This window comes from Astyanax mexicanus, chromosome 4, assembly GCF_023375975.1.
Source record: "Astyanax mexicanus isolate ESR-SI-001 chromosome 4, AstMex3_surface, whole genome shotgun sequence".
NCBI classification, from domain to species: Eukaryota; Metazoa; Chordata; class Actinopteri; order Characiformes; family Acestrorhamphidae; genus Astyanax; species Astyanax mexicanus.
The window spans coordinates 26,449,988-26,471,158 of NC_064411.1; the positions used below are offsets into that span (position 1 = coordinate 26,449,988).

General features: G+C 40.3%; 1 protein-coding gene, 1 non-coding gene and 1 pseudogene across 6 annotated transcripts; 2 read left to right on the plus strand and 1 right to left on the minus strand.

Moving 5' to 3' along the window:
• Positions 1 to 1,435: 1,435 nt before the first annotated feature.
• On the plus strand, positions 1,436 to 1,614 carry LOC125802080 (U2 spliceosomal RNA; annotated as a pseudogene).
• A 6,611-nt stretch (positions 1,615 to 8,225) lies between these two features.
• Positions 8,226 to 16,535, minus strand: LOC125801697 (uncharacterized). Of its 5 annotated transcripts, none has more exons than XM_049478605.1 (5): positions 15,838 to 16,535; positions 15,670 to 15,735; positions 15,548 to 15,583; positions 15,230 to 15,460; positions 8,226 to 15,143 (listed from the first exon to the last, which is right to left on the minus strand). In XM_049478605.1, the coding sequence occupies exons 1-5, from the start codon at positions 16,007 to 16,009 to the stop codon at positions 14,455 to 14,457; spliced, it is 1,194 nt and encodes a 397-aa protein (XP_049334562.1). In that variant the 5' UTR covers positions 16,010 to 16,535; the 3' UTR covers positions 8,226 to 14,454. The 5 variants fall into 5 exon arrangements, with proteins under 5 accessions (XP_049334562.1, XP_049334561.1, XP_049334558.1 ...); XM_049478604.1 differs by having other exon boundaries at positions 15,230 to 15,463; positions 15,838 to 16,534; XM_049478601.1 differs by having other exon boundaries at positions 15,230 to 15,463; positions 15,670 to 15,752; positions 15,838 to 15,884.
• Positions 16,536 to 18,207: 1,672 nt separating this feature from the next.
• Positions 18,208 to 18,371, plus strand: LOC125802075 (U1 spliceosomal RNA). Its single transcript, XR_007439038.1, has one exon. It is a non-coding gene; the product is annotated as a U1 spliceosomal RNA (small nuclear RNA).
• The last annotated feature ends 2,800 nt before the right edge of the window (positions 18,372 to 21,171 follow it).

Consider the following 21,171-nt stretch of genomic DNA (forward strand, 5'->3'; position numbering starts at 1 on the left):
TTTGCACGTAAAGTATGCGACAGACCCCTCCAGACAAAACAAGACAGCAGTGATGGCGAGGTTCTGGATGGGGTCGTACTTGCAACGCCTCAAGATTTTAAGCCCAGATCTTAGAACACCTGTGTCTTTTAATCTGCCAAAAGAATATGATTTTATCAGGAAGTTTTTAAACAAGTATGTTTTAGAAAAAGAAGATGTCACCGTTTTAACTAATGCCAAGTGTCTTGTCTCTCTTGTGCAGGACCGGGAGGAGGTGAGCCCAGTTCCCGGCCTCACACTCGGTGAGGCCAGACAAGTTTGGAGGAACGCCGCCCACCCCGCTCTTCAGAACAAGCATAAGGACCTGTCGTGGATGGCTGCCCATGAGATCCTCCCGGTCAGGGCCGTGATGCATTCCCGGGGCATGGCAACGAACCCCATCTGCCCGCGGCCCGGGTGTGGCGAGCCCGAGACCGTGCGGCACGTGCTCTGGGAGTGCAGCGTGGCGAGGGACCTGTGGGCCTTAACCGGCCCCCTGCAATGCCCGTGCCTGCCAGCAGGGGAGGTCCTGCCGACGGTTTACCGGGTAGCGGTAAACGGGGTGGGCCAGGGCCTCGACAAGATACCAGCAGCCGACTTTGCAGCGCTCTGGTCCACCCTGAACCACGTCAAGGCCGCCATTTGGACCTCCCGCAACCTGCTGGTGGGGAAGCGCGTGACGGTGCCCCTGCACGCACTGTCGGCGCTGGTTACATCTTCGCTGCAGGGGACACCGCACGGCGACATTCGGAGGAGGGGGCCGGGGTCTCACGCAGGGGGGTCCAGACCACCACGGCTCCTGGCTCCCGTAGATGCACCCCGGTAATACGGACACAGTAAAAGGAGCAGCGGGCACAGGGGGGGATCTCCTCTGAGCCCAGAAACGACAGCGGCGTTCTTCTGAGGAGCGGGGTGGTGCCTGCTTGATAGGGGCTCACCCCGGTTCTGCACAAAGGACAATTTTACTCGTTTTTACGGACTATTACAATTCCTTTTATACCTTTTCAGCATGAACCTTTTAACCACACGGACATGGACCCTTTTATTCCCAAAACACGTACACACACACACACACACACGCAAAAAAAAAAAAAAAAAAAAAAAAAAAAAAAAAAAAAAAAGGACAATGTCAAAAACACACAAAAAAAGTTGTCAGTGTTGTGAGAAGAGATGTTTTATCATGTATTTTATTTTACTCGATTTCATTTGTTTTGTTTTATTATGAATTTTAATGGAGTTTAATAAAAAATACATGGGGAGGGGAAAATGTGGTTTTAATGAACTATGTGAAAAGGATTTTTAAAAAAAGGAAATGAAAAAAAGGCTTGTTTTAATTTCATGAATGTATTGTTTTAAATGTATGTAAATTGTAAAAATGTTCACTTGGTTTTTAAAAAAAAAATGTAAAGGTGACAATAAAACTTTTTTCGAAAGAAAAAAAAATCTGTTCTTATCAGTTTAATATCTGATACGTCCCCTACCCGGGGACCATATATTAAATTGATTTTTGGAACAGGGAGATGGAATAGGGGCTTGCTCCGTCCACTCCACGCATCGACCCGGTATTGCAGTACCTCCGGGAACGGTGCACCCCCCTCTATCGGTTAAAGACAGATATATATATATTTAACTGTATACACAGTTCTGGCAAATATTAAGAGATCACTTCAGTTTCTGAATCTGTTAATCTGGTTTTGCAATTCATAGGTGTGTGTTTGAGTAAAACGAACATTGTTGTTCTGTTCTATAAACGTCGGACATTTCTCCCAAATTCCAAATCAAAATATTGTCACGTAGAGCATTAATTTGCAGAAAATTAGAAACTGCCGAAATAACGAAAACTATGCAGAGCTTAAAAGACCTCAAATAATGCAAAGAAAACAAGTTCATATTCATAAAGTTTTAAAAGATCCGAAATCAATATTTGGTGGAATAACCCTGGTTTTCATGCATCTTAGCATGTTCTCCTCCAGCAGTCTTACACACTAGTAGTAATTACCATACACTACCTGTCACAATTTGATTTATGACCCCTGATTTATGACTTGATTTATGATCTTTTGATTTATGATTTACTTTATGGCATGCTGACTGACAAGGCTTGGGACATGTCTGACTGACAGGCTGATATGTTTATTACCCACCAGCAACCCCCTCACCAGACGACCCCCGACACATTCACCCCCCCCTCCTAAGAACACATGGCTTGTTACAGCGCGTTGGTGTGACAGTGGGTGGGGCTCTTGTTTGGGGGCGGTGACATCAGTATATATAGTATTTAAACATTTTCTTTACCAAGTTAAGTGTGTTTTAACTACAGAAAATAAATCATGTCTTCTACATTCACTCCAGCCTTTAGAGCACATAGCTCTGATAACTCTATGTGTTTCGCGCCAAGAAAGAGAATCTACAACCAAGCGTTTACTAGCGACTCTCAAAAACTGTATAAGAGTGTTAAAATTAACCTCTACAATTCTCAGGCCTATGACGTTTGTGGGGAGGTGCATGCAGAACAACCGCCTTCTTCTGAAAACCTGTTAAAAGGAAATCATTCTACACTTCGGGTATTTGACGACAAGACAGCCCTTAACACTCAAGGTGAAATGTATAAGAAGTTTTCTCCAGCAGACACTGCCAAAACTGACGGTGGCATCGCGGTCTACAACCACGAAGAGACGCCGATGTGTGACACGAGGTCTGCGGGCAGCACTACGACCATCACTGGTCGTGATGTTAACACAGACGATCCAATGGTCTACGACGACGAGCGGTCGATGCCGTTTACAACAATATCGGACAACAGCTGGTTGGATCGGCTTTGTGAGGATTTTGGGGGTAAGAATTTGACATACCTACCAAACTATTATTCGCCAGAGCTACCAGTGGAGTCTACATACCAGACATTGCCAGCCGGCATTGAAGATGACGAAACATTGGTTGAAGCTCCTGAAGTCAAAACTGTACCTACAAAACCGGACGACGTGGATGGTCAAGTATGCGCCACGGGTTTAAAGCTTATAAAGTCTGCTGTCGTAGTGATTCTACAGCACATTATACACAACAAACTCAAGGAAACTTGTCTTGGATGTGAAGTGGATCACCCCAGTCAGCTTCGGCATTCGTGTTTGTTTGAGCCGGACATCTTCTTTTTCGAAAAGTACTACAATGATATAACACGTTTATTGTTCACGCCTGAGTTGAAACATGCCATAGCAGGACTTTTGAAGTGTTTTGGGATACAGCTACCTTTTCTAAAAATTCAAGGATGTGCTGAAACTCTTGTCTGTGAACTACAGAATGAGCCGTATATTGTGGAAAAACTGCAGGAAATGAGGGAAAGTCTACGTGATCACATAACCGATCAGTTTGTTTCTGATGCTGTTGACTGTTGGAAATCTGGTCCAATCACTGATTAAGACAGAATGGGTAATGTTTGCGGGGTACAACGTCTGTCAGACAGTGTGTTGAAATATCGCGTAAAGTTTGAAATGACAAATTTGTTGTATAAATGTATTGAGGACAGCGATGTTGATTTAACACATTTCAGTAGTGCACATGTTGTTAATGCTAAACGTTTGCAAAATTTTAAGAAACAGATGGGTATTGTGAAATCAGTATCAGATGACTGGTACAATTTGATACAAATATGTATAGAAAATAACGAGCCATTCCATGTGACAATCGGTAAGATTCTGTCCCTTATGCCTAAGACAGTGCGAGTCGGTCATGTACTATGTTTGTGTACATACATACTAGATATTTGTGTGATGCAACTTTTAACAAAGAAACCGATTAATGTTTGTAAAGTGGTTGAAACACTTGTTGAATATTTGCTTGAAAGAAATGTTGATGTATGTGTACAATTTCTGGATTACATTGATGCACAGTGAGTTGTGAATAAAATAGCGTGTCAAACATTTCCAGGGTCATTCTTTTCAGCAAACACCGTCTATCAACATGTCGGATCTTCTGAAAACGGCTTATTACACGCCTTCTAGCGCTGGCTCATTAGGTGGTAAAAATCGTTTGAAACGATGTGTTTTCGAGGATACTGGTATGCGTTTATCTGATCAAGAGGTTTCAGACTGGTTAGCAGGCGAGGATGCATACACACTTCACAAACCCATACGTCACAATTACAAAAGAAACCGAGTAATAGTGTACGGTATTGACTCACAATTCCAAGCTGATCTTGTTGATATGAGCGCGTATTCTAAGGAGAATGATGGGTACAAATTTATGTTGACCTGTATAGATGTGTTAAGTAAATATGCATGGGTCCGATTGTTAAAAAATAAATCAGGTTTGGAGGTTGCTAATGCTTTTGCATCCATTCTAACGGAAGGTAGAATTCCTAAAAAGTTGCAGACTGACAGGGGTAAAGAGTTTTTCAACAAACATTTTCAAAATATTATTTCGCAACATAGAATTACACATTTTGCCACGGGTAGCGAGCTAAAAGCAAGCGTCATAGAGCGATTTAATAGAACTCTAAAAAGCCGGATGTGGCGCTATCTAACAGCAACGAATTCAAAAAGGTACGTCAATGTTTTACAAGATTTGATGAGTGGGTACAACAATAGTTACCACCGTAGTATCAAAATGAAACCTGCTGATGTAACCAAAGAAAATGAATCTACGGTTTTTAAAACACTGTATGGTGTGAAAAACAAACTAGAACAGAAACCTGTCTTTAGGTATAGGCTTGGTGATGTTGTGCGGATTTCTAAAGTCAGGGGTCCGTTTACAAAGGGATATGAGGAAAATTACACACATGAATTTTTTACCATATCAGAGTGTATACATAGACAACCACCAGTTTATAGGTTAAAAGATTATGATGGTGATATTATACAAGGGTGCTTTTATGAAGAAGAGCTGCAAAAAATACACTTGCCTAAAGATAAAACATTTAAAGTTGAAAAGATTTTAGATAAAAAGAAACAGGGTAAAAAAATATTAGTTTTAGTAAAATGGTTAGGTTGGCCTTCAAAATTCAACAGTTGGATTCCTGAAAATGATGTTGTGGACATACAAACGCCTTAAAATCTGTGCGCTTTATGAAACTGTTCATTCGCACAAAACAACAATATGGGTGAGAGTGGTTTTTGTGTCACGTTGCCGTGTAATTCGTCAACATCTGTGTACCCTAATAATCAAATTTCTAACTATAGGACCAAACTAAGCAAGCCGTTAGATTTAAAAGGTGACTGGGAAGTGGGTATTATAGAGATTCAATACCCACGAACATGGAACACCTTTGGTGATGCAGATGCTACGTTTGTCGTGTTTGATAAAAAATCTGGAAAAAACAACCAAATAACGCTGCCTACAGGGTATTATAACAACATACCGACCCTGATTGGTGAGATTAATACACACTTAGTCGAACTATCAACAGCTCTTGGTTATGACCAAATAAGACACAGGGTTTTTATTAAGACACAAGCCGCTGTGGGTGTGACATTTTATGGGAAACTTGCTATCATCTTAGGTTTTAAACCAGGGGTGATTCTAGAATGTGGCGTTAAAGGAAATGATCTGGATGTTGTGCAGAGACAGTATGCACCACACCCTGCAGACATCTATGGGGGTTTCTACTCATTGTTTGTTTACACAGACATCATTGATTACCAATCAGTTGGAGACTGTTTTGTACCCCTGTTAAGATGTGTACATATAACAGGGAACCATCACGACATTGTCACTATTAGATACAACAAGCCACACTACGTGTCAACAACTAAGACACACATTAATGATATAGCTATTGAGGTTAAAACAGATCAGAACCAGTATATTGATTTTTCCTACGGTAAAGTGGTTGTGAAACTACACTTTAGGCCTGTAAAACAAGCAATAGTATTTTAAATGGAATCTTTTAACATACACGCCATGGATCCTGAGCGCTATGTATCTTACTACCAAAATCAAGCCGGTGGGGGCATGCCAGGGTATGCCGGGAGCCCTGCTATGTATGGGGCTGGATTTGGTGGGGTTTTTAGAAATTTATTCAGAATGGCTATACCGTTTTTTAAGAAGGGGTTTAGTATAGCCAAACCGCATCTAAAAACTGCTGCTAAACATATTGTCAGTGATATTGTGAGCAATGGTCTGTCCCATGCCATGGGGAACAACCAAGATGGTTCAGGCATGTTAGTGATGGCTCGAAAATCTGTGAAACGACCCCCTGGTAGGAGGCGTGGTCCATCTGCTAAGAAAACCAAGCGTGTCCCCAAAAAACAAATAGTTTCAAAAAAGAAGAGAAAGGGGAAACAGACGAGGAGGCCGTCCTGTAAAAAAGCAGCTAACACTATTTTCTGATCATGGCACTGCTGCATCGCATGTCTGAGGAGTGTATTAAGTCGGAGCTAGACTTGTTCACTGTACCATTGACACAAACTGCTATTGAAAAAAACACTTATGTGGAAATTCCACCGGTTTCGGCGATATCTGACACAGGCCCTTTGGAGTTTTTCATAGCCGGACATGGTGAAGATTATACGGATCTGAATAACACTTTGTTGTATCTACGTCTTAAAATCACAAAACCAGACGGAAGCGACATTGATGACGGTGCTGCTGTGGGTTTGATAAACTATCCGGGGGCCACCATATTTTCACAGGTCGATGTGTCTCTCGGTGACAGACTTATATCACAGAGTTCAAGTACCTATCCATACCGTAGTATCATAGAGTGCTTGGCCAACTATGGCCGAGATACCTTGGAAACTGTTTTTTCTGCGGGGCTCTTTTACCAGGATACGGCTGGACATATGGATGAGACAAACCCTGCAAGGAACAATAGTGGATTGAGAAAGAGGGCTACGTACACAAACGCTAGCAATGTAGTTGAATTATTGGCCCCCATTCATAGCGATATATTTTTTCAGCAGAAATTGATGCTTAACGGTGTTGATATAAAAGTTCGTATGACTCGTAGTAAAGACGATTTCTGTCTAATGCGTAATGATGCGGTAGCATACAAAATTAACATACTCACAGCATCTTTATTTGTGAAAAAGGTGACAGTATCACCACCTGTAAGACTGGGTCATGCACAGGCGTTGTTGTCAACAACAGCAAAATACCCAATTGACAGAGTATGTATAAAAAATTTCTCTATACCTGGAGGAACACGTGTTTCTAACCAAGAAAATTTGTTCTTGGGTACGCTGCCAAAGTCTATGATTATAACGATGGTAGATAATGATGCTTTTACTGGCTCGTACACCAGAAATCCATTTGCTTTTAAACATTATGACTTGGAATTTCTTGCTGTCTATGTGGATGGTCAACAATACCCGGCTAAACCACATCAACCCAATTTTCACACTGGTTCCGCTGTTCGAGAGTTTTATCAGATGGCTTTAGCATCTGGAAGGCATCTGAAGAACCAAGCATTGCCTTTTGACAGGGAGGAATTTCTACAGGGCTACACTCTGTACGCATTTAACCTCACACCTGATGAAGAATGTGGTCAACATGTATCTTTGGTCAAATCAGGCAATATAAGACTGGAGGCTCGTTTCAGACAACCCCTTCCACACACAATAAATTTGGTTGTTTACGCTGTTTTTGACAGTATCATTGAAGTGTCTAACCGAAGACAGGTTTTGGTGGATTTTTACTAATGAACACTTTGGAGTTGACCGCCGTTATGGACAAAGTGTCCAATAACAAACATTTTCTTGGTGTGTTAGCATGTGATCAACTACCTACAAATGTTGTGTGGAATTTACCAACAATGGTAATTATTAACACACACACATCTGATCTCCCCGGCGAACACTGGCTGGCCGTGTATATTAGTAAAGACCGTGTCGGATGTTTTTTTGACAGTTTTGGAAACAAACCCGACTATGACAGATTCCCTACGCCGATTAGAGACTTTCTTAACACATCATGCGTAGCCCAACAGTATTCGACCAGACAAGTACAAGATTTCACCTCGACTACGTGTGGACAACACTGTGTTTTTTTTCTATATCATATGGCTAAAGATTGTAGCTATGAAGAAGTGATTTCTAAATATAGTTTTAATTTAATAAAAAATGATAATATGGTTTCAGCTTTTGTGAAAAAATTTTATCCGTGTGTTTGTAAAAACAAAATGTTTAAATGTGTGCAGCATGTTCAAACAGGACAAATGTTTGTGTAATATGTAACCTGTATAATGTTTGATAAATAAAACAAACAAAATAAGATTTTCAACTCAAGAGTCATTTATTTACAAAATACAACATTTCAATCACTGTGAAACAATATTTACATAATTGACATTTTGTAAACAATACATACAAAAAAAAATACATAAAAAAGAAAGCTAAAATAAACAAAAACAAACAACAATACATTAGAAGTTTAACCATTTACTTCTGTCTATAACTGGTGAGATAAACACTGGGGTCTCACGATTCGTGCTTACTGTTTGATCTTTCACCGGTGAGGCATTATCAATAGATTTGTTATTTTTCAACAATACAATCTGTTGCCTAACATGTTTATTTGGAATGGTGGAAAGAGGTATATTTAGAACAGCAAACGCTTCTAGAAACTCAGCCCAACCCCGAGGTCTACGGTCATCACCAACCTTGTGCGGTGCTGTGACACTTTTTACCAAGTCCAGAATGTGTGACCCCGCAACAGTTTGCCCATTTAAGACAAATTCTCCCGACTCATTCCATGAAGACACATCTTTTGATTTAGACATTTTATCTAAAACATATTCAACATTCCTCTTACTTCGTATGGGTACATTCCTGAGTATATCTTTAACCACATCGTTTTTGTCATCAGACTTGTCTATAACACTTGTTTCCTTATTAACATTATCTCTGGGTGGTAATGACAATGTTAAAGCGTTGGTCTCCATATCCCCCTGTTTAGCGATAGTTAAATATCGTTGTAAAACTATTGTGTAAAGTTTTACTTTCTCGTGAGCATCAAGATCGACCCGGCTCAAAACATTTCTAATAGACACGTCCAAATCATTTTCTACAAGCTGTCTGATGGGGCCTCTCGAGGTTTCGTTCTTTAACTTGTCCAGCTGGTGTTGCGGTACCAAAAACATTTTTTCAGCATGCTCCATCTCTTCAGTTTACTTTGGCGTTATCAAGCTTGTTATAAACGGTAAAGCAATACTTAACAATGGTAAAAGAAAGCCGCCTTTCTGATTAATGACCTTCTTTTTTCGGGAAACACCGATCTTTTTGTCGGCAATAAATTTAATTTCAGACTTCTTATTCTTTAACATGCGATATTGTGTTGGTGTGAGAGGTATGGTACCATTAAGCACATTAAGGGCCACTTCACACAGAGTTTAACTCGTTGGATGCTGTTTGTAAAATAACACGTCTCTGCGCCGGTTTAGCTTTAAATAAAAGTTTAAGAAGTGGTAGGTTTCTATACAGTCTGTCAGACATGGTAACCTATCGTCGTTTCTTCTGAACGTAAACAACAGGACTGCTTGAAAGCAGATCAGTTCTGAGACGAAAATCTTCAGGTGTCTTTGCTTTATAATCAATCATAAGGTGCCCAAATGGTTTACTTACAGCGTTTTGAAAACACTCCATGAAAAACTTTGTGTTGCCTGGGTACATCTGTCTACCTAACACACCAACCTGGTTGTTGTCTCTAGGGTTTTTAAATAATATGAGGTAATTTGTGTTTAAACTAATTGTCCTACTAGATTTTCCTTGAAAAAACAAATTTTGGATAAGGTAGATAGCGCTTAAATTTCGATGATGTACATACTGTGTGAAAACCTTTTCTACCTCAGAGTTATTACTGGCATCTTTCATAACGTCGTCAATAATTAACAAATTATTTCTGTTAAGCGGTAGAATAGTGTCGTCATTTAGTGTTGCCGGTATCCCTTGAACAAAATTAATATTTCTTATTTTTAACATTTCGTCATAAAGAGGTTGCCAACAATCGTAAATGTATACAATGTTTTCTATTTTGTTTGAAACCAGCTCGTCAGTACGTTCAAGCAGTTGTTTAACAAAAAAGGTCTTTCCAGAATTTGACGGCCCGCTTATTACACAAGAAAAAGGGTGTTGTAATCTGAAATCAAACCCATTAACCTCTCGCACACCACGAAATTCATGGGCATCTTTAGTAGCCATATGGAATTGTTGAAAAATCAGACAACAGAACCCGTTTGTTGTAGACGACTTTAAAACGCTTCACCACGGACTTGTTTTTCAGTGTGAGGTTCTTTTTATTTCTAACAATGCCGTCTGCGCGAGCGAGTATGTGACGGGAACTGTCGCGATGTACAACGTAATGATCAACAAGATCAACCAATGTGTCGAGCCGAATGACTTTTGAATTGTCAGAATTTAGTGTGATACCTTTAGCCTTCATACATGTTTTTCCATCTGATGTACGATAACCATAGGTTTTGGGGCCGCCTGAACAGAACTCTGTAATGTAGTCACCGTCTCCAATCTCGTCTGTCAAATCGCCTAAGTAAGGCCCTAGAGGTGGTTCCCAATCACCTTCACGAGAAACAAAAATTACGCTGTCAGTATCACTGTACAAAAGTCTGTCACCTAATCGGTCCATTAGATCAAACAGTTCTAGGCGTGCATGCGCTGTTGTAAATGCGCCTAAAAACACATTAATGTCACGGGTCGGGCAACTGTCTCCGGCAGAGTAACACCACTGGATCAACGCTGTTGTATCAGAAACAAATGAGAAGTGTTTAACATCATACCCGTCACCAAATATGTGTTGTGAAAACTGTTCGGGATCTGTCAACATCTCTGACACAGGCAAATTTTCCCTCATGGAAAAACGACCCCACAAGCTATTCAACAACAATTTGTTAATAGATCGACGTGCTTGGTTGAGACATATTTTGTCTGGATTCAGTTTAATTTTCTCCTTTTCAAAATAATCCCTGATGTACTCTGCCCTTTCCTCCTCTGTGACGGCATTTGCGGGGTAACCGCTTGCCTCCTGTTTGTACTGCAGAAAGGTTTTTACATACTCACAAAACAATGTTTCTGAACTGTCTGGAAAATGCCAAACCTCGTGGATTTTTGTCACCACATACCCTTTCTCAATGGCCTTCATCAGTTCGATGCTAACCCATGTCCCTGTGATGGATCTATCTTTATCACTATGTGTACAGCTTTGCAGCTGATTTTCTTGCTCGGCGCAAGTGCGACAAAGTGGAAACATTAACTTGCCATTGCAACGGTATGGTAAAACAGGGTGGAGGAGTTTTCTTGGTGGCTGTACTGTCGCTTTGACTAGACCATAGTATTCCTCAAGAGGGCGGAAATCTTGGAAAATTATTTGCGGGTGACCTACGGGGTATTTCTTTCTAGCTTGACAAAATGGGTACAAACTGGTGAAATCCAGATATCTAATTTTTTCACCCTCCTTTGTTTTGTAATGCAATTTATATGCGTTGGTTCTACCGCCAAAGAGTGCGTCTCTTGGTTTCAACCTTTCAGGAACGGTGTAATTTGACATAAATGCTGCAACACCTGAATCTAGCCTCTTAGCCGTCGACCACTGACATTCCCACATCACTTCAACATCTAGACCGTACGTTTGAACTAGTGTCTCAACCTTGATGTCAAACTGCTTTCGCAACTCGCCGTATAGTACCTTTGACATAGGATGGGCCTGGTTTGGTCTGTAACGACACTCATGACCATGGTGCATGCAACCATTAAATTCCAAAGCCTTACGTACACCATCCTTTTCATAATAACCATCCACATAATATGCACCAAACTTCACTTCTCCGTGAGTTAGGGCATGGTGCACATCAACATCTCTTGTACTCCTGACATACTCAAGCCATTCAATGGAGACATTAGAGAATGTCTTGTGTTGGGTGACATATGCATTGTTGTGTGTGAGTGCTAGTGTGTCCTTTGGTAAGAAATGTGTCTTGTACACAGCCATACAACATGATGCTAGTGTTGTGTAATTAAATGGATCTAGTTGTGTGCATTGAATGAACTCGTCACGGTACTTAATACATGCCTCACGTAGCAAAACAACGTCATTTCTACCATAAACATAGAGTTCCTTTTTGAAGTCAAACACGCCACCAGAGACTGTGTTGTACCACTCGTCAAACTGTTGTTTGTCTTTGTCACTCATTGTGTCATAGCCGTAAAAACTCTTGTCGGGGTATGGACCCACATAATTTTCGTTTTGTCTTAAATTAAATTTGTGTGGAAAATGCCCTTTCTCATCACATGTCAGGTTTAAAGCTGATGCTGTTTTAGCCAATCGCATTGGAATGAACGAGTAGGAGTCTATGTAGCGCTGTTTGTATACATCGTCACACATGCATATCAACCTACACCCCATCATTGTGATTTTGACTGCTATGCCTACTTTAGAAAAATATTCCAATAATAGGAAGTTGTCAAACCCCGCAGCGTTGTGTGCCAACCATGTGTACCCCTTATATTTGGGTCGTCTAAACTCTTTGATGAGTTGTTCTACACAATCAGGACCCTCAGCCGTGAACTCTCTACCATCAAATGTGATTGCACAGACAAAATTTGCTTCATGCTTGCCGTTTTCAAACCGAGTCTCAAAATCAAAAATATGTATGAACTACTTGGTTCTTTTAATTTGATTGGTTGTATGTAACATTCGTGTGTGGTGTCTGATATCAATTCCTCCTGACAGTGAAAACAACGCCCTGAGAAACACTTGTGTGGTTTTGGCTTTGCTAAACAAATATTATAACGACGACCGCATTTTTTACAGAATTTGGTCAGATCACACGGGGCGGCCATCAAACCTGTAGTCGGCTGTTGTTTCTGTTCCTTATGCTTGTCATAACAGTACTCAGACTTACAATAGCGCAAACAATCGTCACAGTATTTGGGTCGGCGGTTTTTCTTGTGGCAGGAGACATCATGACACACATCACAGCTGTATTTACAGCTGTGATCTCTGGCACTAGTGTAACCCTTATAGCAAAACACGCAAACATACGGTGTGCCAATGAACGCTTTCAAATTTTTGATCATGTAATAATGGTTGTCGTGAAGATACAGAAACACAGTCTTTGGGTGTGGTTTGTCTTTTGTTTGATATTTCTCTAGATCGCCAGAACAGCCTTTGTGGAAAACAACTACTTTAACGCCGTACTTGTATTCAAAACTACTGATGTCATTAAAACCGACTTTATGGTCACTCGTGTAGCCAACATCTGTCTGAATCTGTTCTGCTATGGTTTCTAATGCATTGTGTGGCGTAGATGGATTTAAAAAATGTGCGATACAGATTGCAAAACACAGTTTGTTTGAGGTGTTTGTTGGACAAAAAAGATTCATTCTGTTCCGGTCAATCACCTGATTGTGTGCAAGGTCACGCACCCTACTTCGCGCACCTCCATTTTTAACCATGGCTATCGAGACAGTCAACACCAAACTATTGTCTGTTTTAATACTATTGTTACTTTGCACAACCCTTTCAATAGCATCCAAAAACCTGTTCACATTATAACCATCTCTGGAAGACAACACAGCGTTCACATCAGATGTTAAACTATGGCCTCTAAGGGTAATGTCAATAACACCGCCATCACCAGCCAACACTCTGGAGAATGACACTATTTGCGATAACACATTGTGCACATAAGTAGCGTACGAACCCATGTCTGTAGATGGCGCATGACGTAAATTCAACGACCTGTGTAACACAATACTATTAAACCGCGATCTCGGAACTATAGTGTAATCACCCACAACGCCACCATTTCTCACTAAGCCCGCAATATCGCTGTCAGATAAACCAAAGTTGGATGCTGTCGGATCGAGTGGCGGATGTCTATTTTCATGTGTACCACCACCTGTCTGATCTGTATGAATAGTTTGTGTATCCCTCTCTACAGATTCTAAAACAAGGTTGACATTGTCCTGTAGAAAAGACAACTGCTCACTGTGCGACATCTGTTCCAATACATCTGTCTGCCAACTATCACTAAACCTACAACGCTTTGATGGCGGGGCCTGTGTGGTACGATTTCTAAACAAGTCAACATCTGCATTACCCTGTGTGAATGTTACTTGTCGGTTATTACTTGGACCGTTAATAGGTGTATCATACGTATTACTTAGATACCGCATTTGTTCGTCAATGGTTAAATGATTAGACAAAACATAATGGTTGCCAAAGTGTTGTGTATCAATGTTTTGCTGAACATTAGGGTTAACATTCGCCTCATACATTTCGCTTAGACGCTGCAATTGTTCATCAATAGACAACTGGTTCAATGAATCATATTCATCTCTAACACACGGGTTGTTGTCTGACCCCCAAAATCTTTTAGATGCCATATTTGTCTGATTGTTTGTTTTAGATGTAAATATACATTGAAAATATGTGAAAATGATGACTTCTGTAACAATGTGGAAAAACACTAGCCTCTAACTATTGGCAACACTAAACACGAGAGGATGGCCCCGCAATAGGCAGAAATGGCGATAATTTTATCTCTAACGCCTTTTGCATTTTAAACATTATTTGTATTAAAGATTTGAATTGATCTTTTGACACATTACCAGACATATCAAATTTTCTAAATTCATCCAGATATATATTTAGTTGTTTGTGTATCTCTTGAATACCTTTTTCATGTCTACGGTTAATGGCAGATTGTCTACGTAGCTCAATTAAATTGTTCAAATTTTCTTGAGATATCTTTGCATTTAACTGTGACAACCTTTCGTTGTCTTGGGAAGATTTAATACAAGCTTCTGTTAGTTTTCTGTTTGATTCTGTGATTGATTTGTTATCTAGCAATATTTTTCTGTTTTCTTCAGAAATCTGTCTTAGAACAGTTAAAACCTCGCCAATACTGTTTAAATCACCATCGGGTCCTACCTGATCTTGATGCTCATGCTCTTGGTTTGATCGTAACTCATTTGCGTCAGTGTCTCTGTGTTTGTCCGAAGCGTTTATTCCAACATTCGGTGGTGCGGCAGCAACAGTTTTTTCGACTGGTTCGCTGAAACTGTTCTGATCCCAGATGTCCGTCAAATCCTCCGACCATTCGTCCTTGTTTAAAACATCCTGGACATCATTGTGCAACACACTTTCTCCATTCGTAGACTGTCCAGCGTTGTTCAAATCTGTGAATAGAGCACATTACATATGAGTCGCTAATCTTAAAGACAAAAGACAAATTGAAATATAGAGTATGTCGAAATGTATGTACCTGTATCTAACAGTATGCAGCTGTCTTCCAGCCTGATGCGTTTTCTGCTTGAAGATGGTCCCCTGTTGCAACGTTTACCAAGCAACACCTCCGGACTGCTCGTTAAGTTTGGCTTAAAGGCTCTCCTGTATCCGCTGTTGTTGGTTATATCCTGTAGTTGAGGATTTTTTGGCTGTTTGTACAAATTGTCGAATCCGGGTGGCGTGATACTATCCACTAAGCGTTTTAGACCTGCTATAGAAATAATATAAGTAACTATCAAGCAACAAACAACACAAATTAGAAAATTAGAAAAAATTGAAAATTAGAAATACTTACCAAGAGGGTCCACATGCGCCGATGTGTTCACAGACTCTGTGGAAATGTAAGAAATGTTTCTAGTGAATGTCTAGATCTAAACAAAAAGAATAAAAAGACATATATAATTTATACACACATACCCTCACAAAGTTGAGATAAACCTTCAATATTTTGAACGGCTTGGATTGTTTCCAGCTCACAGGTTCCTAGACCAAGAAAATACCTGTTAAGCAAGAATATATTTGTAACACTTTTAAATGACAAACAACAGAATGTATGTAAAACTTTGTTGTAAAAGTCATGCTTACCAAGAAAGCTTGCGTCCATCGTGGTTTTTTTCAGGCTAGCGTCTGAATGGGGCACCTCCAACAGAGTTGTGAGCCATCTATATACAAGGCCACGTAGACCACTCCTACCGTTATTAACATATTTAAAACATTTAGCCTGTGATTGGTGTAGCTTTTGAAACGTAACTACCATGTAAATAGGTTTAGTAGATACAGATTCTTAAAATTGTTAAACTGAAAATTTGATTATTTTATTCACAGGTTTAGAATGTATACTTAAGAGATTACATTAAACATGTATCTTACTTTTTTAATGTGTTTAGGTAAAAGTGTGTTGTTTTACACAAATAACAATCCAAACATTTAACATCAACCACATTTAAAACATAACAAGCTGAAAATGTAGACCTTAAAAAAAACAAAAAAAAACATCTTAATGTGGATAGACTAAAACTAAAAGGATTCCACACATTTACTTTACATTTAAAACATAATGTTCTGAAATGTATGCCTTAAAGACATCTCAAAATGAACAGACTAAACGTAAAAGACTGCTATACATTTAGCCTACATTTAAAACATAAGATCCTGAAATGTATGCCTTAAAGACCTATGAGTGTTCTCTCAAATGAAAAGAATCAAAGTAAGTCTGACTTTCCATTTAGCATACATTTAAACTATGTGTGCCTAAAATGTAGACCTTAAAGACATCTCAAAATTAAAAGACAAAAAAGTAAAAGACCAGCGTAGATTGGTTAGGTGGTAAATGTGACCACACAATAGCTTTAAAAAACATTTAACAGTCCGATAATTTACAATGATTTAATTGACACCCATAATATAAAACATATATTTTAAATGTCTTCAAATTAAACAAAACTTAAAGTCTCACACACCAAACCACAAGATCTGATACACAGTAGACAGCACGGCTACAGCGTTGCTTTGCATACAATTAACACTGATGGGGGCTCTTATCAAACAACTGTGAGATAATTTACATAGTGATGGCTGGTGTTTGTTTAGGGGTGCCTGTGTAGGTCGTAAAACAAGTTACATCCTGGTGGGTGTGAGGTGACGTCTGCGGCAGAAGACAAGGGTGAGGGGTTGCTGGTGGGTAATAAACATATCAGCCTGTCAGTCAGACATGTCCCAAGCCTTGTCAGTCAGCATGCCATAAAGTAAATCATAAATCAAAAGATCATAAATCAAGTCATAAATCAGGGGTCATAAATCAAATTGTGACAGGTAGTGTATGGTAATTACTACTCACACTGCTTTTGGATAACTTTATGCCTGCACTCCTGGTGCAAGAATTCAAGCAGTTCAGTTTGGTTTGATGGCTTGTGATCGTCCATCTTCCTCTTGATTTTATTCCAGAGTTTTTCAATTGGGTAAAATCAAAGAAACTCATCATCGTTTTAAGTACTCTCCTATTATTTTTTTCCAGAGCTGTATACATATTAGTGATTAATAAAAAAAATAATAATCAGATTAATCACGACAATATTCTGTGATTAATAGGTGTTTAAAATCGTATTACTAGATTCTCCCAGGTATGGGTACTGTTATATTAAATATTGTGTTCGAACGAGAAATTGGGATTTGAAAAAAAATTGAAATACAAATATTGTGGCATTTAAAATATATATATATATAATAAAATGAAATATAAAGTAAATATAATATAATAAATATGAGATATAAAATACCACCCAAACCATTGTTTCTACCTCTTTTTGGGGGTGGGGGTCAAATCTTAATTTTGTGTGTCAGACACCCCAAATAATTTATGTTCGCTCCTATTTAATTTTTCTGATTGTTGTACTAATCTATTTTTTTGTAAAATGAAATAACTTATAATTTAAGAATTAGAGCTTCACAGCCTCTTCAGCCCGGCTCTGCGTTTCCAGCAGCGGCCGCTGCGGGGCGTAGCTCTGACACCGCTGTTCTGAGACCGTGTCGAATCTGCTGAGGGAGAAAAAAGGCGAGAGAGAGACGCGGTTTTCTGTATCTGTAGTAAATCAGTGTTTATAAAGAGTATATAGCGTTTGTATAAGGTGTTTATAAAGCGTGTTTAATAATAACAGTGTAATTAAAACACTGTTCTCTGACTGAGGGAGACCCCCTTTCGCGTATCCCGCGTTTACACCGACGTCGTGACGTTGTGCGCCCAGGTTCCCTCGCAAAGCATGACGGGAGTCGCGGACCGTGCGTGTTTTAGGTACGAAAACACATTTCTGCGTTATTTAGTTGATATTTTATCAGCTGAGTGTTTGTAACGCGTGATTATAGATGTTTCTACGTTTTTGTGTGATGACTGTCAACACTTACCCTCTCAGTGAAGAGTAGAGCCGGCGGCGGCTCCTCTCCTCGGCCTGTTCTGAACTCATACTTACCTGGCAGGGGAGACACCATGATCATGTAGGTGGTTCACCCAGGGCGAGGCTCAGCCATTGCACAGAGGCTGTGCTGACCCCTGCGAATTCCCCAAATGTGGGAATCTCGACTGCAGAATTTGTGGTAGTGGGGGACTGCGTCCGCGCTCTCCCCTGATTTCAATGTTGAATAATAGAATTCAGTTTTTAAATTTATGATAAACTTGCTATAAGGATGGAGTGCTGGTGGTGGTTTTATTTGTTGTTGAGTTTTTTGATGATCGTATGGGAACATTTTGTAGTTCTATAATAATTAAAGACTGTAGTAGACTGTGTCCTCATTTAAAATGCAGACAAGTGTTTACATTATAAAAGGAATTGAAAACATTAGATAAGAAAGGAGAAATAGGGGGAAACATAAAAAACACACTTTAAATAAATACATTTAATATAGACGAATAATATATATTTCTTCCCTATTTCTAATTTCTTATCTAATATTTTGAATTCCTTTTTCCTGAAATCTGTTATTATATATGATCACATAAAAGTCAATAATTTAAACAATTAAAAAATAATATTAGTAAATATTTAAAATTATAAAAGTGATAAATGGTAACATAAATAATAACTAACTAAGAAGTAAAAAAGTAAGAGCAATAAAAAATTAAATAAAAAGAATGTGAAAAGAAATAAAAAGTTTAAAATGGTTCAGTTGATCCCAGTGAGCTGAGCTTCAGAGTTTCCTGTAGATTTTCCCAGTTCACTAAAAACTCTCGGCACCTGTGTATATATTTCAGTTCAAAATGCTTCCACAGTTCAGACTTCAGACTCTAAAGAGTGGTTCTATCTACTGCTGACACACATAGAGTGCACCTTTATAACATTAAACAATGAACAGATGATCGAGGCTTGAATGCATCTCTATGCAGATTGGCCACATTGTTTAAGTGGGGATCGCAGACAATGGGGATCGCAGACATGGGGATCGCAGACAATGTGCTGTCATGGTTCAGATCATACCTCACTGGGTGCTCGTTCAAGGTGTCGTGGCAAGGACAGCTGTCCTCAGCCCGCTCCTTATCCACTGGGGTTCCCCAAGGTTCGGTACTGGGACCCCTTCTCTTCTCCATATACACCACCTCTCTTGGTCAGGTTATCCGCTCACACGGATTTTCCTACCATTGCTTTGCTGATGACACCCAACTATACCTGTCGTTCTCACCTGAAGATCACTCAATCTGTGATATGGTGGGTCCCCACACCAATCACCAACTATGCTGAAAGACAATTTTTAATATTTATTTAGGCAGGTTACCCCTGCTACTTACCGGCTTCCTTATGGAGTGGCAGCGCGCGGGTCACCCAGCTTTTATACCCTTAATGGGGTGGGAAGAAACCTTTGGTGCCGGGGGGGTTCCAGATTACCTGTGGGGGAAAAAGCAAAATTGTTAATTAAATGTGTATGTATATGTGTGTATTATACTTACCTGTCCTATAAGTCCTAGTATGTCGTATGAGTGAAGATAACCGGTTATGTGTATATTTGTTATATGTGTAATTGTTGGTAGCTGTTTCACCCATGTACTCTTTTGGTTTAGCCCGGGGGGTATTTAAGGGGTATAGGGTGAGCATTACGGGAGGAGAGGTAGATTGAGTTCTCTGAGACGGACATGTTTGCTGGAGCTAAAAAGCTTAAGAACTCTATTAAGGACTGGGTTAGCGTTCTTACCCTTAAGTCTTAACTAGTGGTAGCATTATCCACTTATCTCTGCCTACTCCTAAAAATAAGTGTATATAGTGTATTGTATTCTTTTTGTTTTTTTTTTGTCAATAAACGTAAGTCAACTGAACAGTTTACAACTGCCCAAAGCGCCTCCTTTGCCTTTACGTCGCTATTCGACAGCGGTACCTCCTGACCACACCACCCACACTACCACAAATGGTGGCAGTGGTTTAAACTGCAAATGGTTACAGCCATCTGTACCTGTTGAAAGCGCGAAAACACTTCATCGCGGAAGTCGTCGGCGAGGAGCAGCGCGGATCACGGGACACCTGGGCTCCGTGAAGCGGCATTAATTCCTAGTGCACACTAGAGAGGGACCTCGGGCAGAAGGCGACGCGCTCAAAGCAGAGGAAGCAGTTCCGGGAGCTTCAGAATAAAAGTCCTGAAGCTAGACGCACGAGCGGCACGTCAGTAGAGCCAAAGCCCGTACAGACTCTTATTATGGAAACCTGAAGGGATCCATCCGGGAGAAGAGTCGACTCTCGCGAATCGAACAGCGGGAAAGAAGCGACTCCCGAGAGCGATCATGGCGGCACAGCGGCAAGCGTGCAAACAAATCCGGCAGCGCCTAACGTGGATCAGCTCGCAACTATGTTCCAGGTTTTCATGCTTCAACAACAAGAACGGGACGAGTTATGGAGAAAAGAAGCGGGTAAACAAGAACAGAGATGGCGTTCATTACAGCACCAGTTCACGCTTCTACAGCAGATGACTCGCGCCGAGAGCCATTCAGCCGACGAAGGAGGAGCAGCAGCAGCAGTACCTGGCAACTCTACACAGATACTCCGACACAGCGGAGCTGCGGCAAGCGGGAGAGAAGGAGTACAAGCTTCGAACCAAGACAGCGTGAGTCCACACACAGCATTCAGGCCAGCACCAAGGCTGCCTGATTTGAAAGAAAGTGACGATATTGAGCATTATCTGGCCATGTTCGAGAGAATCGCACAGACCGCAGGCTGGCCACCTGAGGAATGGACATTACATCTAGTTCCAGCTCTTGAAGGCAAGGCCAGAGAAGCATATATCTCCATGGACACTGGACATCAGCAGCTACGCCAAGGTAAAAGAAGCAATACTCCAAAAGTTTGAAATAAATAAGGACACATACAGGCAGCAATTCAGACATGCCCACATCAAACCCAAAGAGACTCCAAGAGAGCTACACTGCAGGCTGAAAGGACTGTATGAGAA